The sequence below is a fragment of the Sceloporus occidentalis genome, unplaced genomic scaffold (genome assembly GCF_023333645.1).
Source record: "Sceloporus occidentalis isolate IW3139 unplaced genomic scaffold, rSceOcc1.0.p SCAF_22, whole genome shotgun sequence".
In the NCBI taxonomy this organism is placed as follows: Eukaryota; Metazoa; Chordata; class Lepidosauria; order Squamata; family Phrynosomatidae; genus Sceloporus; species Sceloporus occidentalis.
This window is the reverse complement of record NW_028317002.1, coordinates 7,223,961-7,237,541: the sequence shown is the minus strand read 5'-3', so window position 1 is coordinate 7,237,541 and position 13,581 is coordinate 7,223,961. Positions and strand designations below refer to the sequence as shown.

Sequence of the window (13,581 nt, the reverse complement as noted above, 5' to 3'; positions counted from 1 at the left end):
AACGAAGGCCCTACACGTCCTGAACAAATAAAATGATTTGCGGGAGGACATCAAACTTTGGAAGCGGGAATTACTGTGTAACAAACATATGGCAAAAATGGCAAAAACCTCTGGTGTTTAGGGTGTGAAAAACCCTCCTTTAATGAATTGGATTAAAGCTCTAGTGTCAATGTGCTATTTATTTTGTGAGAATTACATTTAAAGACTATTTCTGAGTATACATAATCTCAATGAAATAGTATAATGCGCATGCTCTTAGCAAAAAAAAAACATGGTTGTTATATAACTACAAAAAGCTTGCAAGCTGTCCTCCTACTGAAGCGTTTTGTAGGCGTTTCTGGAATTCTTGACTTTCAAGCACCAGAGAACATGTTTCTCAGCGAAGAGCGTTGGAAAATTGTCTCCAAGTCATGCATTGTTCTCTAGTGATTAGATCTCCAGCACTTTCATTCGGTAATTGACCTGCCGGTTAAAGGATGAACTGATTGGTTGATTTTTTCCCTTTCACGTCGTGCGTCACGCATATTGTGGGCGTAACCGTGCGTATCCGTCCGAATTTATATAAGGCGATTACACTAGTAGTGACGCAATCAGAACGACATAGCGTTTGTCAAGGACGTTTATCGACTGAGTGAAAGTGAACTAGAACCATGCCAAGGGGAAGCAGAAGCCGCACCTCAAGGATGGCACCGCCAGCCAGGTAAAGTGCACGGGTAGTAGTCACTTATTTGCGGTCTTTGTTAACCGTTGGACGCGCACTCATATTGCTAAGGCCTGAGACATGTCATTATTCTATCTCTTCACGGCATCTTGTCTACACGTGTGCGCATCAGAGCCCGGAAGCCGTTAATGTTGTATATATAATGTCAAGCATGGCTCTCTAGGGTATGATATATTGGGTAATTATCATAGGAGGCCCATTTAAATGATGTTACGCAGTGTGTTTTTATGTTATGTGAAGGTCAAACATCAGCTCAGAGGGCCTATGACATTTTTTTCTATTGATCCTGGACTATTTCACATTTTGTAAATACTTAAACACAAAGAACCGTTCTTTAACAGCCAATCATCATACTATAAGGACATAACAATTCACAGAAGGTTCACCCAGGATGAGTGGTGTATCTGACAGTCATTCCATTTTTAGATTGTAAGCCCAGAAGCCCACTGTTTTTGCCAGCTCACGGGCACGATCCAGAACTCCTGTTGTATCTGTATATGTATCAGTAGGAGTGTCATTTAAGGAAAAGCAGCTTCTTCCTGCCAGTATGGTATGTCAGTCGCTGTGATGTCATGGCATGAAAGAAACAGTTCCTACATTGTGGAAGCCTGATCTTCAAAGACCACATGTCCAGCCTTCATTGATCTTGTTGAGGAGTTTAGGTGGTAAGCTGCCATTTGCCATTCATCATTCTGATACTTGGCAGATAAGATGTCTTGTTTGTTTTGCATGTTTGTGATGTAACATAGAAGTAACATGAACCTTAGTCACTCACACATGACTGTTACACATCAGTTTTAGCCAGGGTCGTATTTTCTCACTTGGGCTCTGGGACGTGAATGGGAAAAATCTAAATTCAATTTTCTTTCTGGAATCAGACCAAATGTGCTTCACTAATAGCTGTTTCACTTAACTCAATGTTCTGGTCAGCTGCACCAATGTACACTTCTCGTTAGGTTACTTTAATATGTGTTCTTTAAGAAATACTTTGAAAAAGCTATAACCATTGAATCGGCCAGTGACAATAAGGAACCACTGGCAGCACTTCCTGTGCGTTTGTCTGGGGGGGGGGTATCTCGTTAGAACCCTTGGTTTTCTGGCACAAGTCAGATCTAAAGTTGCCTGGCAGCGAGTCTAGCGTGCATGCACTCTGGAGAGCTTGAGATGGAGAAACAAATTCTGATAAATCTCTGCGTTTGCAAAGGGGAGAAAAGTTAATTTGAGCGTTACTCAGTTTTCGCATGCATTAAAGTGCATATGAGTGTCTAACGTCTGCTTAACGACTTGAGACAGCATCATTGGTTCTCTGTGCAAAGGCGAGACTGCACCGACCCTTTCAGTCCCCTTAAGACGTACCTGTACGTCCTTTAAACAATTCACGTTCATCTACAGCACGTAAACGTAAATGATTGGAAATCTAATGGGATCAGTATATTGGCTGATATACACAGACTATTATCTCTTTTCAGACTTTAACTGTCTGATACCTAAATATCTAATCATATTGATATATCTAATATTCTAGATGAATGTATGAATGCAAAATTATTCAAGTGATTTATGAATTAATATCTTTACAACAAAGCTGCCAAACAATGCGCATCAATTAAGAAGTGGGAAATAGACCCAGGTAGATTTTTCTCACCTGTACAGTACAAGACATGGGTAATATTTAGATAGGTGACTAACTGTATAATTCTCCTAGAATGCTTTTATAAGCTCATCCAACTTTGGCACATGGTTCCCTTGCGCATTCGTATCCAATGAATGTTGGAGTTATCGTAGGTTAATTGGATCTGTCTTACCATATTTGGTGAGAATGTGAAAAACTTATTAAATGACTTACTGTAATGTCTATTTCATGGAGTTACTGATCTCAGTCCACAGCTTTACTTGTTCCATCTGGACTTTCCTCTGGAAAATAAATCCTCTTTTCTTAAGTATTCTTATTCTAGCAGCCCTCAAAATCTGTATGGCAAGCTATATATTTTGTGGCCTACTCTAACATGGACAAATATAATTCTAACTACCATGGTTTAATTTTTGTGACCATACCAATGACACTGATATTTGGCATATATTTCAAATTTCTTAATTTAATTTAAATCCTCTTTCTAGACACACAACCTTATCTGACTGAGCTAACAAGGATAGCCCCCTAGCCAGAGGTCGGATATGACTATTATATCCCCCCATAGGAACTCGTTCTTCCATCACTGGTCGTGTTTCCTTTTTTTCACACAATTGTTATGGTTGTTCTTCTATGTCATGTGTGATGTATGGTTTATTAGTGTGATCGAATTATGTAATTTTGGAATATTGATAATTGTATATTGAGGTTTTCTAATATTTAAACAGATATGTAGTAATTATATATTTATGTATTTATTTGGACATCGTGAAATCTGTTTGAATATATTTTAAGAATGAATGTATAATAACTTGTGACGAGAAGCCGATTAGGACATACATGTACATGCTGACTTTGTTGCAGGGGCAGGGATATCTCTATCGACAGCCTGAACTCTCCCCTATCGGCTGAAGCCAGCATTGCTCGACATGAGAGCGGTAACTGTCATTCAAGGAATGACCAATCACGTGAACTGTCATTCTGATCTGTAGGTGTCACTGTTGACACCCACTGAAGGTATACTTGGGGACAGGAGAGGCTCAGCAGGGTCTTTCTAGAGCTTGCTGGGCTCTCCCATTGCTCCCCCTGCTGGCTGATCACAGTGTGCTCAGGAGGTGGAGAAAGAAAAGTTTCCCCCTCTAGCATAAAAAATGTATGAGAGATCCCCAAAGGGATTTTGAGCCATACTGCATTGGGAACAACCCTCCCCCCACCCAAGTCAAAAGCATTAAAAATGTCATATGGGGTGAAATGTAAAGCATGGGTATGGCCCTCTGGAACACAAATATGTATGTGAGGTATGGCTTCAATCAGGTGATGTTGCTGAACATAAATAGGGTCATTGTTCAGCTGTGGCACCTACAGAATAATGCAAAAGTGGAATTATGGTTTTACAGATATATGACAAAAAATATTTTTGTCTTTTGGTTATGAAACCCCCCAAGCCTGAAGAGGTTAATGATTCTGAATGTTAGTCCTATAATATTGATAGTGTTAGTTGCATTTATTCAAAGACCATACAATGCATTTATGAAGTTTTGTGGTGTACAATGCTATAAATTATAACACGGCTACTTTTATATTTCTGCAGCCGGGCCCCAGTAATGAGGTCTGCACCCCCTCCTGCAGCTCGCCCACCTGCACCTGTAGCCGCAGCCCCATCTGCACTTGGACCAGCAGCAGCTCCCAGGCAACCAGGTCTGATGGCCCAAATGGCAACCACAGCTGCTGGGGTGGCCGTGGGCTCTGCAGTTGGACACACACTGGGCCATGCGATCACTGGAGGTTTTGGTGGAGGAAGCAGTTCGGAGCCAGCAAGGGCAGACGTCACGTACCAGGTAACTGCAGCAACTATTCCATAGTCGTGGTGGGCTTTTACTGTTATGTATTGTAACATGTAAACCCTATAGAAAATACATCCAAGAACATTTGTAACAGATGAAAAAAAAACAATAAGTAACAATAACGCTAATAATAAAAATCATGTGATAGCAACGGCAAAAGTTGCTGTGTTTTGGTAGAAAACTGAAGGACCAGATAATCCTTTAGCTAATGTAGTATATATTCCTTCTTAAACATGACTTACATTAAAGGGACACCCCGGTTACAGAAAAATGCATATTAAAGTCACCTGTGAGCACCTATCTAACAAGGAAGCTGCAGCCTTACTGTTGCAGTTGCCCTCCTTCTCCCTGGTCCCACTATTCTTGCCGCTGATTGGCTGCTTGAAACAGGAAAGCACTTGTGGGTATGGGAATACTCTGCTGAATGTGAGAATATCATGTGCGAGGAGATGTGTTTGGGGAAAAAAAGATGATATGCTTGTGGACGGTGGAATTTCTTACCCGTTTTCTTTCTTTAGCACAATTATCAAAATTAACCCCTTCTCGTGTGCCTAAACTGTATGAGTTATAGTTTACTCTCTTCTAAGTGGGTTAAATGTCTAATCTACATATATGTACAACCACATCTATTGGATACATTTGCTAATTGGATTTTTTTATATATATATATTATGTAATCCACAGTTTGTCCCATACCAAAGGTCTGAGTAGCTTTACTTGTCCTGAAGAAAAAAAAATACTTTCCTCAGTTAGTGTACACTGTTTGTAAAATAGTCACCAAAATGTAACCATAGCAAAAAAAAAAAAAAAGATTGCCCAGCCTCACATGGGGGAAGAAGGGTTAATGTGTTTACGCATGACTTGGCGACCCATTTTTCATTTAAAGGAACTCTTCATGTCGTGTACTTTTTAGTGCATTACCAAGTTATTGGCGTTTTTCTGTCTCATTTAATTCCCCAGCATGCATTTCTTGTACGGCTTCATATTTCTGTGAATACTGGTATATGTGCTAAGAATCCATGTGGTTACAAAATTTAAATAAATATCCATATCATAAGTATTAAAAAAAAAAATATATATATCATTTAGCATATGAAAACCAAGTAAAATTACAGGCTCTTCAGAGGATTTTAAACTGGCCCAACTATGTAAAATATTGTAACCTTCAAGCAAAGAGGAAACGGACTAGAATATAAGAAAGCAAAAGAGAATAATGCAAGAAATAAAGATTTCAATAATATTTAAATCTGTTTGTTAGAAAATTGTATTTAAAAAAATAAAAATAAAATATATATATATATATATATATATATATATATATATATATATATATATATTATATTTGACCATTCCCAACACTATGTCTTGATATTCCCAGGAACCAGCCGCTGCCCAGCCAATGTATCAGCAGCCGCAGCAGCAGCAGTCCCAGTACTCACCCTGTCAGTATGAGCTGAAACAGTTCCTGGAGTGTGCTCAGAATCAGAGTGACCTGAAGCTCTGCGAAGGTTTTGGAGAGGTGCTAAAACAGTGTCGCTTTGCAAATGGTAAGTTCTTCATAAGATGCAGCTATATTCTATACAACACAACAGGTCAGATCCCTCACTCGCCACATATTGCTAGAAATGTGTAATTTGCAGCTATGGAGTGGGACACTGGCTGGAGATAGAACATTGGTAGTTGAGGGGGGGGGGGTTTGTTTTGTTTTTTTAAGAGAAAGCATTGATAAAATAAAGGTTGATTGCAGTTCCACTCATAAGCAATACAAGGCTGGGGGTGCATTAAGTAGGTGTTTTTCTTTTATTCAAGGAAACTTTTGTAAACGGCTTTATGAGAGTGCTGTACTGTTTCCCACTGGTGAATCCTGTAATGGACAGTCTGTATTTGTTAATGTTAAATCAATGTATTCTGATGTCATGAATACACTTTGACTAGCTCTTCTTCTTTTTTTTAGGCTTTCAATAAATATTGGCTTGGCAGTAGAAGAATGTGTGTGCTCATGGATCAGAAACATGACCCACACAGAAACTAGAATTATGCAAGTTAAATCATTAAATGGATTGCGTCCTCCTCTCAAGCCTGCCTTTGAAATCCTATCATCTGGGGTTTTGATCACCGGATTCAGAATGAAATGAAACATAACATCTTTTGGGGGAACGCAGAAAACGCACAACTATTGGGCCATGGATTTGGAGATTGAATTCTGTTCCACGAGACATCTGTCTGTTAGACATGTTTTTTTTTAATTTAAATAAAATGTTTCCATGGCTCCATTCTGGTTATGAATTTGTGAGTTCGATTTTGATTGTTAATTCTGGATGTTGGCTAAACGTATCCTGGTTATGGATTAAATAAACTTCTCATGGTTTTATGTTACCTTATACCCCAGTTCCAACTGCTACTGTCCTTGCATCAAGCTTCCCATCTTCGTAAGTTCAATAATGGAGAAAATGATTGCTTTGCAGATACTGGTACCCAAATGGTGAACATGAGCGTTGTCACTGTGTATGACTGTTTACCTGCTGCTGCTGGAACTAGTTTATGCACAGCAAGTCTAAAGCATGTTCTACAAATTTGCCACAAAGGGTTAGACCGTCCGCTGGAAGCAGCTGGTAGTAAGTTTATCGAGTTTGCCCTTTAGTTAGCAGGAAACATGTACAGGTGAGCACAAATCCTACAAGCTTAGGAGCTGGTTAAAGAAGCAAATGCATATGGGAGAATTCTGTAGAAATGCAAAATTATAGGGACTATTCAGCTATTCTACAGATTAAAGTGTCCCTATACTGAGAAGTTGTGTAGATAAGTGGAACAACCTCAAAAATGTGGTATACATTAATACAGTGAGGCAAATATGCTTTAGGCTATTGTAAATATAAGACAACATGAATGGCTAAGGTTTGAGGTTTTTTACAGCATCCAAAAGATGAAGACTAGATGCGTTGAATGGCTGATCTCTGCAGTCATTCTGCGTTTAAGCGTGTGGAGGTTCAACAGAGTGGGACTGCTAGGGATCCTAGCGCCATACATCCATACTAGTCATAGTCCCGGAGTGTGGCATTTGTCCTGCAGGAGCTCAGAATGTTTGCTGGATTTGAAAATATGGTGTTCTACAACCCTAAAGGTCACCAGGGAGTGTAAAGAAATATTAATAGACTGTAAAATGTGATATGAAGAAAACCCCAGTATAACAGCAAAAATACACAGCAGCACTCGCCCTTCCCTAGGGTATGCAATGCAATCTGTACATCCACGAAATAAAAACGTATTCTTTGCACAGTTACAAAGTCAAAAGCGTCAAATAAAAAGGCTCACTTAGGTCCCAATAGATTAAAAGGACTGTTCAGATAAAAAAAAACAACTATTTGCACACACTATTCACACTTGGAACAAGTACAGATCCCTCTTATGTTTCTTTATCCAAGCTAAACAAGTGTTACCCCATTATCGATATTGAAATACTTCTTCCCTCGTGTATGCCTGGAAAACGATACGCAATGGTATCCACTACATCTAGCCACAATGCCAAACACCTGTTTATGGAGGCCTGGGAGGAGGAAATGGGACATTACTATGACACGAGCTGCTGGTTCCAGGTCTTAACTTCTATTTGAAAAGTTTTGCTTGGTAAAAATACCATGCACTTTGAGATTAACAGGTGAAGTTTAGATGGTACTGCGTCCCCTCTTAGCTTTCAAAGCGATTCCCCTCCCTGTCTCCAAGGTGTTGGTGGCTGTGTGGAGCTGCCCCAAACTTGAACAGTTCTGGAGAGACAGCTTCTGAGTTATAAAAGAGCTGATCCCACTCTCCTTATCACGCTCCATTGAGTAGCCTTACTGGACATGTTTCAAGAGGACATATTGTCTTTGCATCGTAACCAATAGGCACACGTTATGAAGGCAGCTAAAGTATGTATTGCAAAAAAATGGAACAGCCAGATATCACCCACCATACACCATACTTTATCCATTAGCCACGACACACATACGAGAAACCGGCCCATTCTGCTGCAAGCACAACACATATCTTTCAGAAACTATGGGACCCGTTATAATACCTAACAACTTTAATATAAACTAAAAATGCAGTATCTTATATAAGAAAATATTTTAAAGCTCTAGGACTGAAATGCGCTAAAAATGTAGGGCCAAAACAAAGGTTTATCATGCCACAAGGCAAACTGCTGGCTGTCTGGAATGACCTTTTGAGTGTGGTGACCAGCAGCTGAGCAGGAAAGCCGCGGGCACCGTGGAGGAGCTTTTGAATAGATGACCACCCTCGACCCCCCCCAAAAAATATATATATAAAGGAAAGCAATGTATATATATACATTTATATTAAAAAAATGGATGCATTAACCATTTGTCGTGTACTTTTATCGGGGTTAAAGTTATCCTCTATGCAGGGGGTGAACTGGTTATCAGTTGGTTAGCCTTCTGGCTTTAGAGCGGTTGGCTTTGTTTAACCCCTTAATGACAAAGCCCGTACATGTACGGCCTCAAAATGCATTGTTTTCAATGGGTTTAGGGACCGCCCATTGTCCTTAAGGGGTTAATGTTTTATTTTGAAGGAAGTTGAAACTCTGTGTTTGGGCAAAGAGTTTTTGTTACAAGTTATTATTATTTGCATAATAATTGTTATGTTTTAAAGCTAAATAAAAGTCCACGGCCTGTTTATTCCAAAATACAAGTGTATGTGTCCGGTCATTCCTCCTGACATTTCTAATGACAAAATGGTGTGGTTAGGGCCAAAGCTTTGCTGTACCTTTCATTATGTGGCAGCATATCTCGGGGAGGAGGACAGTGGCAGCATATCACGGGGGCACCAAACTTTTAGGGTGCGGCCTATATACGGGGGCGGCCTATATCCGAGCCAATACGGTATATATATATATATATATATATATACATACACACCTAGGAACTTTCTGCCTCCAGCTACCAGGGACCTGCTGATGTGGCGGGACACACAATATTGTTGATGAGGAAGTGGATGGGGAATGCCGCAAGGTCGCTCCTGCCACCCACAGTTTTTCCGTAGTGACCCGGAGAAGCAGCTCTAGAGTTCCCAGGTATGTTAGTGTGCTGCAGAACACCATACTTCACAAGCATCCCAGATTTTGGGTCTTGTCCCACATAGCTACAGTAGTGATCATAGGCTTGTTAGGGAGATCCTGACCACACCAGGGAGCTGTCAAATAAATGGCGGTTTCAACACAGACATCCATTGCATCTCCTACGTGTCCACCTCACAACGGCGACCAAGCAAGGATCAGGGATTGTAATGTCATGGGTGCCCCCTCACCCTAAACCCACCTCACGTGTAGACGTGTATTTTTTTTCACCTTTATTTTGTTTCTTTAACATTTCCTTAGTTAAAGTGTGAGCTGTTTCTGAGGTTATCACCTAAATGTAGCAAAAGCATAACAAAGAATTCCGTGTGCCACAGGGAAAATGGTGTCCAGGCCCCTCCCGGCCCTCATACGGTTAAAGAGGGCAACTTAGGAAAGGTTGAAGGAACAGATCGGTTTTAGGGGGTTTGCCCCTCCTAATTATTAAATAAAAAACATGTACATATACTTGTGATCAGGAGGACACCGCAATCTGAACAGCTATTCCTACCAGGTGCCAGATACCTCCCATATGAACAAACACTGCAAATCACCTTTATTCACCATTGTATGTACAGTATAGCATGAGACGCCTATTATTGTTCTTGTTTTTATTCTGCAATGCAGCAGCTCCAAGCAGGGGCCTCGGTTGCTATAAATACCCAAAGGGTACAGTACGTATTGTGGTTTGTTTGCATGCATTACTCTGCCAGTCCCCTCTGCTCAGGTCACACATGTTGGCACCGAGTGACAGCCCGTCGCTAGGCACTGCGTGTACAGGCTTAGGCTTGCTGCTCCTTTTCCAGACTGCATAGCGATGTATTTTTGGCAAGACACATGCTTAGATCTGCAGTGTGTGGAGCGCAGAGGAGAGGCAGGGGTTGTGTGTGTGTGTGTGTGTGTGTTGCTGGATCCTAGACTCCTAGCTGGGGATCAGAGCTACAGCCTGCTGCTGCTTCCACCCATGGAGCAAGCGTCAGGACAGCACTGCAAGGCCTTGCTGTATTAGAGGTAAGTGGGCTATTTTACAATGTGATCTCGAACAGCAACAGCATAGACATCGCACTCCTTTCCCAAAAGCACAGGAAGGCCTGTAGCCCTGCTATTTTTATAGTGCACAGGACTGTGTCAGCAGATTGTAGCTAAAGCTCACTTCTAATCTGTAATTTTCATCTGCCAGATTGCACGGTTTTCGAGCAGGCTACTCGCTGTAGATTGTAAGCTCTTGTGTGCCAATCCTATGTTTTAAATAAGTCCTTGATCATTCTGCCTATTGAACAACATTACAAATGACACTAACCATTAAATATAGAAATATACCTAATTAAACAATCACTGGTGAAGAGAGGGACGGATTCCAGGCACCAGAAGACTAGACTGACCGAATAGATCTTCTTTACTTCTATGTTTTTGTGACAGCCCAAAGCAATACTGATCCACTTAACCCTGACTATTGCTTTATGAAAGCCCCCTGTTGTGAAAACAGACTATTGCCTTCCGTATCGTTGGTCTTTAGAGACCACTTGCAGTGATATTTTGCATTCCTTGCCAGAATTGTACAAAATAAAAGTTCGCTCCAGATACTTCTGCTGCCTGGCGATAGAATCCATTGCTAAATATGAAGCTTGGGAAGCTATAATTGACCTCACAACCACCCCATAACATTAATCTGCCGTTTTGAGTTAAGCAAAAATGTTATATGACCCTGCTGGGTGACATTCAGAACTCTGCGTTCTGCTTCTGTAAAAGTCAGGAACAGAACAGGTGCCCAAAGGTTTCCTCTAAGACATAACAACCCCACGGGATTCTGGGAGGTATAAAGAGACCCCCCAGGCACTGTTTTTGTCCAAACTTTGTCTTTCAAGTATACGTTATGCCAGTGCATACACGAATAATTGAACATACAGATACCTGAGTGGACCCTGAATGTCTGCTGTCCCTCGATATTACTGCATTTAAAGTGCAGAGTTGGAACAGATCTTTGCTTAGTGAAGCCCAGAGATAATTAGCAGTAACTTTGCAGAGAACCCTTTGCAAGTCTATGTACAGACAGTCAAGTGATAATCCATATGTTCTGAATATTGGACACAGTCAATGCCTTTGACTATGAGCCTCATAAGGCCTGTGTCAATCCCTTTGTTGTTTTGTGAAAGCACATATAAAGTTGGAGGATTTGATTTAACCCTATATGTTGAGCAGAGTGTGCATTTACCATGATTGTTCTTGGAAGTAGAGAGGAACCGGAGCTGCTGGAGCTGCACTGCTCCCCAAAGTTATTGCTGGTAACCAAACCTAACCTTGCTACTGGTACCATTTTGTAGCATTAAATTAAATGCGAGATTGATTTGATTGTGACTGAGTGAAGTTTAGTATCCATGGGGACTTGAAGAATTAAAGGAAGGAAGCCCAATTTCTGGCTTTTTATATAACCGGCATTGCCATCTAGACAGAATAAAAATAACCCTGTGGAAGCGATGCCAAGGACAGCATTTTTTTCCCCAGAGAAGGTGCTAATCACATATTATACCCACAGTCGTCTAACCTCACTCATGGGCTGTAACATAATAGCGTACTCCTTTTATTTCTGATTCTATTCAATGTCTCACCTTGCTCTGTTAAGGCCACGCTGGTCAGAAACATGTGATGAAACATCCTTCTAGGAAGTGAATTATGTAACGTTTAAACCCAGGCAGTATAAATACCCAGCCTGAATAGCTCCGGGGAAACAGTAATGGAAACAGAAGTCAGTAAGTATGTTTCGAGGATTACTAGGGCAAATTCTCATCTCTTGCCAAAGGACACCCTGCAGCTTTAACAGGAAAGGTTGCAATCTAATCTATCAAACATATATATATGTACATATATCTATATATACTGGTATATACTGTATATATATATATATATATATATATATATATATAAAATATAGCAAAAAGAGCAACTGGCCTGTGCCCTCTGGGCCCTAAAAGTGCCAAAACACTGTAACAGCTGGCACACCTCGTCTTGGACGTGTCTGTCTATTCTATATATATTTTCTATATTTGTTGTGTATCATTAACATTGCATATGAATAGTATCTGTTTTATTGTGACAATATGTCATAATAATATCAAGTAGATGGGTCTGTGAATAACTACAACACAGAGATGACTCATGATAAACAAACCATAGGGAATTTACAGGTCACCCAAGAACGCAAAGTATATTTATAACTGTAAAGAGTGTGTTTGGGAATTAGGTGGGTTTGATTTACAGAAAGCTTTATTGTGACCCTCAAGCCTTTGTTCTATATTAGTTATTTGGTGGTTTATATGGAGTCTCCCAGATGTCAATCATATGTAGCAGCTGATTAGAGCACTTTTATTGGTGGTATTATTGCTATGTATGTGTAATTGTCCTGGGTCATTTGATCTGGTTTATTGGTATGTAAAATAAATATATTAATACAGCATAAGTGTACTGGTTTTCACAGGACAGTCGCAATTTGTGGGCACTGTCCCTCGTAGCTGGCTTACGAGGGGGTCATGGGTCCATAGCAACAGCACAGACCTACATGATAGTTCCCACATGGCCACCTCACAATGCTGAGTGCTACTCGGGTAAGACAGGCAGGTAGCCATGCCTCTGATCCTTCACTTATCCTGATCTGGAGGCCTGAAATACCGAGGAGTATACCGAGGAGTATACCGAGGAGTATACCGAGGAGTATACCGAGGGATATGTTACTGGCTGTGACTGTACAATTCCTCTAGAAGCTTGGACATTCAGATGCATACCTGAGGTCATTTGTTTTATTCTGTACACTGAAATATTCAGTCATGGTCAGGAATTATAGGAGAGCAACATGGTGTGGGATATTTGCCCCTCTGAGTGCTCTTTGTATATGTGACGCATGCTTTCTGTATAATAGCAAAGCTCAAGGCACACCACCACTGCAGGAATTAGTAATTACCGTATACTATTCCAATGCAGAGATTAAAAAGCCAGGAACGCTGGCATGCTGGCTTGGCCACCACTGGTGTAGAGGGACATGTACCCGCTCTGTTATATGTTCCCTTGGCTCGGTTGGCTATGTCTCCCCTAAGGCTTGTACAATCTGTCTTGGTTTTGAACGTTTGATATGTTCCCAGCTCTTCCAGGAAAAACAGAAGAAAAGATCGACATATGGATTATGAGCTCTACTCTAGGGGAATTCGTATTAGTGCTTTGTGATGAATGTATTGTGGCACTTTATTCACTTTGTCAGCTTGAAGCAGAGGAATGGGTTCTGTGAATGCAG

General features: G+C 40.7%; 1 protein-coding gene across 1 annotated transcript; it reads left to right on the top strand.

Annotated features, from left to right (window-relative positions):
• Positions 1–650: 650 nt before the first annotated feature.
• On the top strand, positions 651–13,575 carry LOC149300948 (coiled-coil-helix-coiled-coil-helix domain-containing protein 2-like). The gene is made up of 4 exons (XM_089484488.1): positions 651–700; positions 3,943–4,189; positions 5,574–5,742; positions 13,433–13,575. Exons 1-4 carry the CDS (start codon positions 651–653, stop codon positions 13,573–13,575), a joined length of 609 nt encoding a protein of 202 aa, XP_089340614.1.
• Positions 13,576–13,581: the final 6 nt, after the last annotated feature.

What these genes read in the sequence shown, in the direction of transcription:
- LOC149300948 (XM_089484488.1), top strand. Translation starts at nt 651, where the DNA reads ATGCCAAGGGGAAGCAGAAGCCGCACCTCAAGGATGGCACCGCCAGCC. An exon ending in AGGATGGCACCGCCAGCCAG is followed by an intron (nt 701 to 3,942) that starts GTAAAGTGCACG and finishes ATATTTCTGCAG; the next exon opens with CCGGGCCCCAGTAATGAGGT. An exon ending in ACAGTGTCGCTTTGCAAATG is followed by an intron (nt 5,743 to 13,432) that starts GTAAGTTCTTCA and finishes ATATGTTCCCAG; the next exon opens with CTCTTCCAGGAAAAACAGAA.